The sequence below is a fragment of the Neolamprologus brichardi genome, chromosome 3, assembly GCF_056152115.1.
Source record: "Neolamprologus brichardi isolate AB-2024 chromosome 3, ASM5615211v1, whole genome shotgun sequence".
NCBI lineage: Eukaryota > Metazoa > Chordata > Actinopteri > Cichliformes > Cichlidae > Neolamprologus > Neolamprologus brichardi.
In genome coordinates, this window is record NC_142106.1 from 20,349,973 (window position 1) to 20,362,464 (window position 12,492).

General features: G+C 41.4%; 1 protein-coding gene across 1 annotated transcript; it reads right to left on the reverse strand.

Moving 5' to 3' along the window:
- Window positions 1-219: 219 nt before the first annotated feature.
- Window positions 220-10,170, reverse strand: ttc29 (tetratricopeptide repeat domain 29). The gene is made up of 12 exons (XM_087834339.1): window positions 10,148-10,170; window positions 9,571-9,662; window positions 8,476-8,562; window positions 7,866-7,925; window positions 5,704-5,867; window positions 5,345-5,521; window positions 4,883-5,095; window positions 3,649-3,734; window positions 2,608-2,699; window positions 2,196-2,319; window positions 1,974-2,063; window positions 220-1,644 (listed from the first exon to the last, which is right to left on the reverse strand). Exons 2-12 carry the CDS (start codon window positions 9,642-9,644, stop codon window positions 1,477-1,479), a joined length of 1,335 nt encoding a protein of 444 aa, XP_087690465.1. The 5' UTR covers window positions 9,645-9,662; window positions 10,148-10,170; the 3' UTR covers window positions 220-1,476.
- Between the last annotated feature and the right edge of the window lie 2,322 nt (window positions 10,171-12,492).

A 12,492-nucleotide genomic window follows, 5' to 3' on the forward strand; every position in this document is an offset into this window, starting at 1 on the left:
GAGACGCACCGACTAACTCATTACCGTAACACTACTAAAAGCAGCACAACATGCGTGTAACGATCAGAATCTGAAAAATGTCAATAAAAGATTACATGTTAGGATACAGTTTCATTATTTATAGGTTAAAAAAAAACAATACAAGTAAAAGTATGAATAATACTGTTATAAATAAAGCTGTGTAAGAAACAGGTAAAGAAACAATGGATGTAAGGGTCAGTATAACATTAACACATTTTAGTAAATATTTAAAAAGTTATTTATTAAAAATATGTGCCATTTATTTAACTATAAACAAATAATCATAGCAAACATTTTAAAAAATGTAATTTTTTTTTAGAAAATTGTTATAATGAGGTATTGTTTTAGGTGAACAAGTCCTAAAAATATTTTAAAAAATTAAAGTTTGTACAAAACAAAATAGACAAATTTTAATTGACTTGGAGAACAACAGTATATAACATGTAAATAAGGCTGAAATCCCAAACCTCATGCTTTGATGTCCATTTCTCTTCTTACCACAGTTTTGTATTCAGTATTTAACGTCTTTTAAAACAATCAAGGGCACTTTTAATAGAAGACTTATGAACAATAACCAATGACAAACAAACTATATATCAAGTCAATAAAACTACATTTTAACACTGAGTATTAAAACTGACATTAAAACATTACAAGTGCTTGAGTACAGATGAATTGTGTGGTTGTAGTACATTGTTAACTATGCAGAAAAGGGATCTCGTGACATGCTGTGATTAGACCTGTGTGATAAGGAGCGTCCTTGTAATGACATCATTACGACTGTTGTACATTTCTTTGTGGATGATGGCGTTCAGCTGATGCAATTCAAAAGTAAACCACAGTGCAGTGCGAGAGAAGGAAAGGTTTCTAAAGGAGCCATCTTTAGTTTAGCGTTTATCATTTTCACTCTTATTTTTAATTGATAGTATACGGAGGCGAGATTTGGGTAAACGATTGTAGATGTTTCTAGGCTATCCCAGCTATCATATAGCATCTTATAGTCTTTGTTAGCATGCTTCATTACTGTGATCTGTGTTTCCTTCCTTTCAAATGTTTGAATGACAGTAAAAATGAGTCTTAGGCGAGATGCGGGACACGTTGCTAAACTGTCGCAGGGATAACACGGACAGACAACCATTCACACCTATAGCAAGTTTACAGGGTCAGCCCTGTAAATACTGACTCTTTGTATAAATTAGATTTGTTTATGAATAAAAGTCTTTGCATGTTATGAAATGCTCATGATTGTTCTCCACTCCATCACATCTGTATGATATCTCGATGCCACATGAAAAAAAAAACATCTGAAGAAAAATTTAAACAGTAAATTTGTGCTGCTGCCAAAACGTTTGGCCTCGACAAAGCACACAGCAGATGTTTCAGGGTTTCATCTTTATTCACGGTAACAGGTAACTCTTCTCCTTTCTCTCCCTCATATTGTCAAACGACGGCCTGTTAAAAACAGGCAGGAGAGTAGTAGTCCTCGGAATCCACACTGAGGTCCTCGCGTCCTCGTTTCACTTTCCAGGCGAGCAGCGCCTGCAGAGCGGCGGGCGAGGTTGAGGTAAGGTTGGCGCTGTATTTTCCAATCGTGGCGTGGGCGTGAGCGGAGGCCAACAACACCTGATGGAGGAAAAGCAGCAGGGTCAGGCCTTACAGTTGACATCTGGATCCACATAAACTGTGAGGAAATGTCCTCAGACTCTTCAGTCAATTTAACTTCATGACTACTTCCTGAGTCACAGGTCTCAAAGCTCACAGGCTGAAGGACAGGCAATAGGACTCTAATGAAGGATGCACAAGTGTATCCTTCACTCTATTTTTATCTTAAGTGTATAAAAGAGGTAACATGTCCTCCTTGTTCCCGAGGTATTGCATTCACAAACTGTGTGACAAGGATACCTCATCAGGCTTTTACGGCCGACTGCTAAAGACGTAAAGAAAAGACCGACCTGTGCTCTCTGCAGACGAGCCACATCTTCTGTGGTGCAGGCCACCTTGTAGCCCTGCAGGTAGTACTCAGCAGCTTTCACATACTGACTCTACAGAGACACACAGAGATGGGGAAGCGAGCCCAGGTGTTTACGAGGCAAAGCTAACATTTTTCAGCTGCTATAAATCAGTGTGATTGGCTATTGATTCCTGCACTGAATACTGTGGGGTGTGATTGGTACCCTGCTGAAGTAGATGTTTCCCAGACACAGATGAACGTCGATCAGTCTGTGATGCAGTCCGCTGCTACGAGACATGGCGACTAACTTCTCCAGACACGTGACCGCCTCCTCGAAGTATCCCTCGCTGTGCCACACACACACACACACACACACACACACACACACACAGATGGAAAATGAACACTTGACTACAAGAAGGTTACTTGACTCACATTTGCACAGCGACCTCCAGACAATGTGCTGATAAACTTAAACTGTAGAAATTTCTTTTGTGTTTTTTTTAATTAGTTTAGATTTGTAAGCAGTTTTTTTTTTACCTAAAGTCTTTTTTTTCTTTACTGTAACTAAATTAAATGTTTTTAATTCAGTTCTAGTCACTATAATACACTTTTGTGTGTGTGTGTCTGTGTACCTCTTTAGAGACTTTGCCGAAGCTATGCAGGCCTTCACCGCTCTGTCTGTGCCGTCTAAGCTGTGAAAAATCTCCATGCTGGTGTTAAAGAACTGGACACACACACACACACACAGACACACACACACAGTTGAATAATTTTTGGGTGGATGTGCGTATGAAATGGGGCTCCACTGAAATCTGTTAAAAACACAGTAAGTGGCTCTTTTGTGTGACTTGTTGCCTACATCACACACATGTGGATTCATCCGCAGCCTAAAATAGTCCCACCTAAACTGCCTTTTCCCCTCGGGTTCTGTGTTTCTGTTCTTGGGTTTTACTATTAACACCTCTTAATCTGTCTCCCTGGTTTCAGTCTTATTCCATTTACTTCAAAGCTGCGTGTGAGACGTCAGGAGTAACATCCCTCCTGAGTTATTGTATTCCAGCAGGAAAGCTGGAAAAGCGTGAAAAACAGGATTTGCTTTTCTAGTTAGTAAACACAGCCACTCATGCATCATTAGTAATACAGCATAATATTTGTGTTTTTGCACTTAAAAAAGGCAGCTGCAGCTTGTTCGTGGATGGAGAATGCTCGGTGTCTGCCTATGAAAATTCTGACTGGGAACTTAGAAGTTCCGACTTCCTGGAAACCACCCTTAATCTCATTAACCTCCTGTGTTCCCTTTTTTCTCTGTTACTGTTTAGTCCTTCTTCTTTTCTGTTTAATGTTTGCATTTGCTTTCTTCCTATTTTACTTTTAAAGTCCATTTTCTTCACTGTCCTGTGAGTTTTACTTCCTGTCTGTCTTCTTGATTCCCAGCTTGTTTGTTCTGCTCTCTCCTCTTCCTCATCGGGGTCCTCCTTTTTATAGAGTCGTGTCTTCCCCTCTCTCCCAGAGCCCTTGATTTTCTTTACCTGCTTGAAGCTTACCTTTTGCTCCAACTTTTATGACACTTTGTTCACGTCTTTGAGTAACAGCTGTTAAAACTTTACTGACCAGCTGTTCAAAGAGTAATATCTTCAGCAGAGTGGTCTGAAGTCAAACACAATCTTTGGTACCTTTTTGGCTGTGCTGTGGTCTCCTGCTCTCTGATAGGCCAGGCCTACTTGGAAAGCCGCCTCCCCCTGCATGTGTTTGTCTTCAGCTGAAACAGACGTAAAAATAAAAACTACGTTATAAACACTAATCTTCTGTGATCATATGAAAGCTTCACTTTAAAGGATCTTTTTTAAGCAGAGTCGATCTGATGTCTGTTTAGCAGGCCTGACTTCTATTGAGGAATTTATCCATATATAGGTTTTAGTTTTCGAGTTCAAAGATCTTCCTGTGATTTTCAAAGTAAAATCATCAGGATTTTTGTAAAAAGATACTTTAAAAATAATAATAATAGATGTTTGTTTATCAAATGCCCAGCAATAACCCCCAACCTTGTAGTAGATACACCCATGGTATCAACTGAAAATCCTTGTCTCGCATTCACAAGATTTTCAGACCTTTCTGACCTTTGACCTTTAGGTCACTGAGGGTGGTGTTATTAATGTTTATATTGAACCACAAAGCTTTCAACATAAATTATATATTTGTTAATTTCTTTGGTGTAGCACGAATGGGAGACATCAATATCAATAAATAATCAATTATCAATAAATAAACAATAAACATAAAGCTGTAAAACTTATGAAAACGCAGTTAAAAATCCAAACTTCAAGCCTTCCTTTGTGTTTTCTAAAACTGTCCAGTGGGGCCAAAGTGGAGTCTTCTGTGGGCCAGTTTTGGCCCCTGGGCCTTATGTTTGCACCCCTGATTTAGATGGATAACAGCACTATTGGCTGGTTTAGAGGTGAATAACAAACTGTACTAAATGAACGTAACGTAAATGAACTATATATAGTATATATACTATATAGAGTGTCTCTGCTCGATTCTTCTGATGCATCAAAAATGAAATTCTTTTTGGCGACTGAGTTGAGGCTTTCGCTTGGATTATGGTTAAAAAAAACTGTAATTTATTTTAATAAACAGAATAAATAAACAGACAAATCTCCTTCTTCAGAAGAATAAACATTTCAAACTCTGTAGCTATCAGGACCAATTCTTAACCCCCTCTGAAAACGTGGTACTCGTTGTTTTGCTGAATATTTCTCTGCTCCTGCCTTCACTGTGATCCTCTCAACACAAACACCTCCTCCTCGGTCTATTTTTAATCTAAATGTTGCACATGTGTGTGTTTCCGTGCATAGATTACTCCGATGCGCTGCCTCTCACTGTGTTTTTAGCCCTGGTTCCACCTACACTCCGCGGCCCTGCTGTTGCCTTCGTGCAGCAGTGTCAGGGCCTTGTTGTGGTCCTCGGCGGCCAGCGGCGCCTCCGCGAGCTCTCTGTAGATCTTCCACAGATCCCGGCAGGCCCGGAGCTTCAAGGGCTGACCGTCTGAGTCCAGCCAGCCGCCGTCCTCCGCCTGTTTGCGGCATAGCTCTCCCTGCTGCCGTGCCTCCTCCAGCTCACCTGAGAGAGGTGGCATTTTTATAAGAGTGGGTGCAACATGAGTTCAACCGTCACAGGAAAATAAAGAGAAAAAACAGCAACAAAAAAACAAAATCAAATAAAAATACCAAACATCTAGCTGGTTTTGAGGCAATAAGATTGAGTTTTAGATCATCTGTCTTGGAGCAACTGTGACCACATACTTTCCTCAGGGATTAATAAAGTGCTGTGATTCTGATCATTCACTGTCACTATACTCAGTGTGTGCACCTTGATCCAGGTACAGCTCAGTCAGGCAGGCCCGGGCCTCAGTGGCTGCTCTGGAGAACCTCCCTTTCTCTCTGTCAGTACAGCTGTGGTAGAAGTAGAAGCGGAGCCAGAGGTCCTCGGGGTCTGAGAAGATCCGACCCAAAAGGAGACGCTCCTCGCAGACAGTGGACCAGGTACCTGCAACAGAAGTCACCTGGTCCTGAACCATGGATGCAGTCTTGTTCTGTGTTCTACCAACAATAACTTTACACTCATTATGTCACTGACACACAAACCCACTGATTTAATCACTAAATGAAGCCTTACTGGAATCAGAAGGATTGAATCGAGGCTCTGTGTGCGCGTGTGTGTGTGTGTACCGGTCCTTTCAGCCTCCTCAGCCAAGCTCAGGTGCTGGCTAATGGTCTCCATTTTGTGTCTTTGTTCCACCAGAGGAGGAGCACGAAGCCTGAGTAATCCCGGTTCAGCCGTCGCCCTCCAGTCCTGATCAGAGCGCAGCAGAGAGACGAGCTCAGAGAACGACCTGAATGACAGAAAGACATTTTTGGGGATCTTTTTAACTTTGTGTAATTTTGAAATCTAAGGAGATATCATCAAATAAAAACTCAAATGACCACATGAGAAAAGCAGGCCACTACCAAAGCACGTCAGAGCACCAGTCCACTGTTTGTTAGAAATGTGCTGCACTGAAGCTAAACATCAACTGTGGAAGCCTCCATCTTCCATGAATTCCTTTTTATTTATAATGTTTGTTGTACAGTCTATTTCTCATGATCCTGTCAAAGGGAAACTGGAGTTTGCCGCAGCCAGTAATTATTCCAAGATGGATTTTCTTTGATAGCAGTAACTTCAAATGCTCACTGCGCCTGCATCAGCCACAAACCGTCAAACAGAGATTCAATATAACACGGGAGGAATCACAGCAGTGAGATGAGTCTGGTATCAACATGTGGGGGAGAAACAAAACATAAAATGAATTTTGAAGGTTTCTCCAGAGTACCGGCTCTTTTCCCCCTGTGTCATAGACATTAAATGAATGCAGTGTTGCTGCTGAAACTGAGACGTACACCATGAGAAGGTTTTATCTTTGGCTGCAGATTTTAACAAAGCCTGAAAAAATCTCACACACCTGTCTCCAGCACTAACAAACTTAAGAGAGCTCAGAGCTGCTGTCAAAATAAGATGACTTAAAAAGTGCCACTCTGTACAGTTTGCAGTGTTGGGGAGTAATGGAATACATGTACCGCCGTTACGTATTTAAAATACAAAATATGAGTAACTGTATTCCGTTACAGGTACCGTTTAAAAAGGTGGTATTTAGAATACAGTTACTTTGTTGAAATAAATGGATTACACGGCGGTACTTCCCTGTTTCATATTGTGGCGGGTCAGGACTGTTTGGGTTTTGTTTGACAGCTACGTTCTGTTGTTCCAGGCGGCAGCGTTACAGTTGCCATGGTTACAGGGTGACGCTCTCTCTCTGCGTGTTTCCTGGGTGAGAGAGGCCTTTTTGTTGTTGTTGTGCTAAGCTAATAGGCAGAATGCTACAGGTATAGCTCTAAAGAATGTAGCATCATGGGCAGTGTAGTCCGTGCTGCAGGGAGAATGGACTGCCATACACGTTATGTGTCTGTGAGCGAGGGAGGGAGAAAAAGGAAAAGTACAGCTGTCATCGAGCAAAAACGGGAGCTGGATATATGTAAATATAATAATAACCACTGCAGCCAAGAAGAGAGCCTGACGAGCCCAGTTGTAAGTAAGCTATTAAGACTCGACTGTACACTTTGTTTGTGTTTTCCTCCGAAACAATAAGTTCTGTTGGAGCAGCCTTTCAACGCCTCAACGCCTAGCAAAGTTGACCCAGACAACAAAGTAAAGCTAGTTTTCGGCTACGAGCCCGACACAGAACCCACCGTATTAGCCAGAGGTCCCTTTACTACGGTTCGGAGCCGCGGACCTTCAGTAACAGTAATAAATCACAGCAATAGTACATTCATGTAGTTGTAAACAGCATGATAATATATTAAGTAATCCAAAGTATTCAGAATACGTTACTCTCATTGAGTAACGTAACGGAATACGTTACAAATTACATTTTGGGGCATGTATTCTGTATTCTGTAATGGAATACATTTTAAAAGTAACCTTCCCAACACTGACAGTTTGGGGGTCTCTAACTCAGAAAGTGTTGATGGCATGAAGGAAAAGCTCAGCTAGATATTTAACATCATTGTACAGTGGAAAACAGCTGGCTCTGAGGTGTTTGGGTGCTGTAGGAAAATAGGAAACAAGCAGTGTTGGTTGGGTTCTGTGTGAAATAATGAAATGTGTTGCATGTCTGATGAACAATCAGTTCTTCATTATAAAAAAACATGTTTATCATGTCTGTGAGTGTTTGATCACACTGACGGTGATTTTGTTTTTGTACATCAGCAAAACTGCAACAATCAGCCTACGACTGCAGACTCTTGTTTTTGAGTCAGACATTAAACATTTATCTTGCTGACAGAAAAACAGATACCTGTGGAAGCCTTCCTGCAGCAGCCGCACACAGATGCTCTGCTTCGGACTGCTTCTGAACCTGATGTGAGAGACGGAGGAAGAGGAGTAAAGATTACAGATGTGAGAGAGGAGGAAGATGATGTTAGGCAGCTCAGTGTGGGCATGTCACAGGAGAAAAAATCAGTCTGCAGCCCCTTTCTTTGCAGCAGGGGGCGCTCACACCACTCAGATTTCACGGTCACGATTGCTGAGCAGTACATCTGTAACTCCTTAAACTAACTGCTGACTGGCACCTGTATACCTGAGAGCTGTGCTGTGGTTTTCTTTGTGTTAGTTGTATTATTGTAGGGTGTTTACCTTACAATAAGCACCTTGAGGCAACTGTTGTTGTGATTTGGCGTTATATAGATAAAAGTGATTTGGACTTACTCCACAAAATATCAAACCACAGTCAGAGATCACAGGGACTACGATGGTGGTTATAAACTTTCACTACTAAGCTGCGCTCTCTGCTGCAGGCTCTGAGCGCGCTCGCATAAAATGATCCCTATGAGTGCCCACTGCTCCAACCAGAGACATTATCAAATATGATAAAATGGTGATTAAAGTGACACTGAGGATGAACTCACAGAGCGATTTCTTTCCTGGTCAGACTCTCTGCTGGTCGAGCCGGGCCCAGTCTGGCTCTGAGGGACTCCTTCGTCTGTTTCATCCTGCTAAAATACACACACACACACACACACACACACACACACACACATACACACACGGGAAGTTGAGTTCCCATCATTACTTCAGAGACTGATACCCTGCTGCTATGTCACTGCAGTCTCCAGCACATTGAGTGCTGCTCTAAACAAAGAAGCCTTAAGTGGAAATTACTTCCAAAGACCTGCAGTTAGCACCAGTGCTGCTTTCTAAGCACACTCTGTAGGTGGAGCGCAGTTATTGCTTATTGCTATAGTTTGGTTATGCTGAGGAAACACTGTTTGAATACTTTAGGACTGCGTCAGTCATCACTGAAGGAAATCAAATATTCTTTAATAGTCCCACAGTTCATCTGTTAATAGTAAGTGGAAATGAATGACACTGAAACACAATAGATGCACATGGAGTAAGTGATGACTGTAACACATCTGATAGCGGGGTAAATCGCCACATATTCTGATTACAACTTCCTGTTTCTGTCTGTAAAAAGGCAAGGGCGTATTTCAGTTCCACCCTGTCTTCAAGAGACCAACCAGCAGCTGTAAGAGCTGCACTGAACACTGAAAGTGAGGTTAAAGTTTACTCTGAGGGCTACTTCTGTCCTCACACTAATGCCATGCTGTCAAAGATGTAAAGCATATCAGCAGGTTATGGCATGACACAGAAAGCACATCAGTAATACAACAACCTGTCAGCTATGTGGTGCTTGTTTTCATTACCTGAGTATGAAATATCTTTGATAAAGAAAGCAGTGGAATACTTTGCCCTAGTATTTAGCGAATACACAGATAAGCACTGCACAAGTAATGTTTGCTTTGATGTTGATGAAGAAGTAAAGACAAGGTCACGAGAATGTCTGTGTGGGTGTTCCAGGAAAGAAAAAGGAGGAAAAGAGGGAGATTGGTGGATGTAATAACAGAGGACATGCAGAGAGATGATGTGACAGGAGGTGATAGGGATAGGGTGAGATATCCTCCTTGCTCTCTGCCCTTTCCTGCCCTGCAGCCGGTCCTTACCTGTAGTAAGTGCTGCTCCTCTGTTTGCTTTTGTTGGTATTAATTTCAGGGAGAAACCCAACCGCTGTGTTCATCTTCACCTGCAGGTCAACCTGGTGGAGAGAGAGAGGACCCCACCCCACAGAAAACTTTATGTATGAACTTCAATCAGTTTAACACTGATGCCTCTTCTAAAATCACAGGGTTTGTCTTTCCCACTATTATATTTTTATCTTGATTTGAACAGTTTTTCTGCATCTAACAGGGTCACCAAAGAGCGCAGGTCGTTTAAATACAATTACAATAATTTAAGTGAGAATAGGTTAGGCAGACTATTCTGGAGTTTAATTGTGATATTTACAGCTGCACTTTTTAAAAACACACGCAGAGCTCCTGAATTACCGAAAGAAAGACACAACCAGCTGCTCGTGACGGTGAAGCGGGTGAGGTGCACCCGAAAAGCTCCGGAATGAAGCTAGAACGTGAAGCTAATGTCATTAAACCGGAATAACAAAAATAAATAAAATAAAATAACAGTAACCCTGCTAAGATTTCAAATGTAACACACGGAGAAAGAAGCGCAGAAACACGAACTCACCGCCAGTTTTATTAGAGAAAATCTTTTCAGCAAACTCAACTTCGTCACTATGACAACACCGAACCAAGCGTGAGTCGACCAGAGCAACGAGCTGAACTGCTTCCGGTCAGGTGGTCCCATTAAAAACAATCATTTTTTGTGTGTGTATATTAATTTTATTTATTCCATGGGTTTGTTATTACTGCATTCGTGGTGACGAATGTGCATCTTGTAAAAACTGTTTAACAAAAACTTCATAAAGTCCTTTTTTTTTCTTTTTTTTCTCTTCTAACAGGTAAGTTTCTTTTCTTTTTTTGCATTAATCCCAGAATGAAGAGGAATAAAGTCTGACAGTATTTTCCCTGTAAATTTACACCTTTATCTCCGAGAGTGCTTAATTTTTAAGAAGCTTCACTGACTTTAAATAAAGCTTCTTTCCACCACAAAAAAAATGAAAAATAATTTTTTTTATTCATGTGTCAAAATGTCATATCCTCCCACAATTTTGACGTAATAAATTTCAGATAATCTTGTCAAATGTTTGAATTAGAAAGTTAAACATTTGACATATCAAAACTTGTTGTTGTTTTTATATGAGAAAAACACTCGTGTGAAAAAGCATGAAAGTAATGGCGAAAGATTTCAATTTGATATGTTGACGGGCCCTCAGCTGTAATAAAAGAGCAAATGGGTTGATACTTCATTTACTTATTTATCATTTATTTATCTAGTTAGGGTGTTTTCCAGACTCAGAGTCAGCCTGTGGGAGGTGGCATACAATGACTTTGTGCTTTTTGATCAAAATCTGATCAAAATCTTTCCAAATATTTAATATATTATAATAAGCCAATTTTATTTATAAAGCACTTTTAAAAAACGATAGCGGCTCCAGCAGATCCCAGGAACGACATCCAAGATCTCTGTCCAGAAGAGCGCAGTCCTAGGGTGGTGGAGAATGGCCGAGCTAAGATCCTGTGTGACTTCCAGACGGAAAAAACGGTGGTGGCTAACCAACCGGACATAGTGGTGGTAGACAAACAGAAGAAAGCGGCTGTAGTGAGAGATGTAGCGATACTGAATGAAAGCAACAGCAAAAAGAAGCATCAGGAGAAGCTCGAGAAGTACCAGAGAAGAAGATGTGGAGGGTGAAGGTGAAGGTGGTCCCAGTGGTAATCGGAGCACTAGGTGCAGTGACTTCCAAGCTAAGCAAGTGGCTCCAGATCCCAGGAACAACATCTGAGATCTCTGTCCAGAAGAGCGCAGTCCTAGGAACAACTAAGATACTGCGCAGGACACTCAAGCTCCCAGGCCTCTGGATAGACCACCTGAAGGGGCGAGGGGGGAATTTTTTTTTTTTTATCAGTAATTTGTGACCTGCATATGACAGAGGTTCATGAGGAGCTTGTAAATAGTAACATTACACACCAGAGGATGCTGCAGAGAGTGGTTCATTCATTTCATTAAATTTATTTTTCATTAATTTGTTCTTCATAAATCAGTTTAGTTATTGCACGTGAGCACAAATGGTTGCAGAAATCTTGCAGACAGAGTTTTAAACCACAGCCAGTCACAAAAATGTCCGGATAAAACAACAAAAGCCAAGAATGATTTTGACTGTGGGCGCTGACAGAGCAAAAAAAACGCAGTAAAACTGCAGCAGTGGAGTCAGCGGGGGTTGAGTAAAGCTTTTAAAGGAGCCATTTCAAAAAGATACACAAATTTTTCTTATTAACACTGCATTAAATCCTCTCCTCCTCACGATTCATCTGCTTCTTTCCCTGTTTGCACTCTGCACACATCAGATGTTCGGGTTCCCGCAGTGAGACTTTTCCATTCAGCCTCACCACAGCTGGATGGAAATAGTGTGGATCTGCGTGTTCTCTGCGGTTCTTCAGAGCTTTATAATAAAGTTTCACGTTCAGGGTGGAAATCATCAGCAGCTGAGGGGACGTAGAGGCTGTTTCCTGTCTGTCTCAGTGGGCTTGATTCGCTTGTTTAAATTAACTTGTTTGTTCTCGTCGCCCCTCTTAGCTGCGAGAGTAATTTATCTTTTTATCAGCGGCACTTCAAGACGAAAGTGAGAACGAAACCTGCGCTCACTGAAGATAAAGTGCAGCCCTCGGTCCTGGTGGTCCTGTACATGCTTCTGCTTCAAATGAAAAGCATTTGTTGTTCACAGACACAGCACATCTTTTTCATCTCTGCAGTTAAGCCGTGCCATAAAACTGATTACATTTATAAAATTAGTCTTGGCATGTGGCCTGTCAAGCTCTTTGCTCCTCATGGGTGCAGTTTACTGTGATAAGAGCAGCACATTACCTCACAGGTTATCTCCGACAGAGGGGTCACTGATTTCACACAGTGAT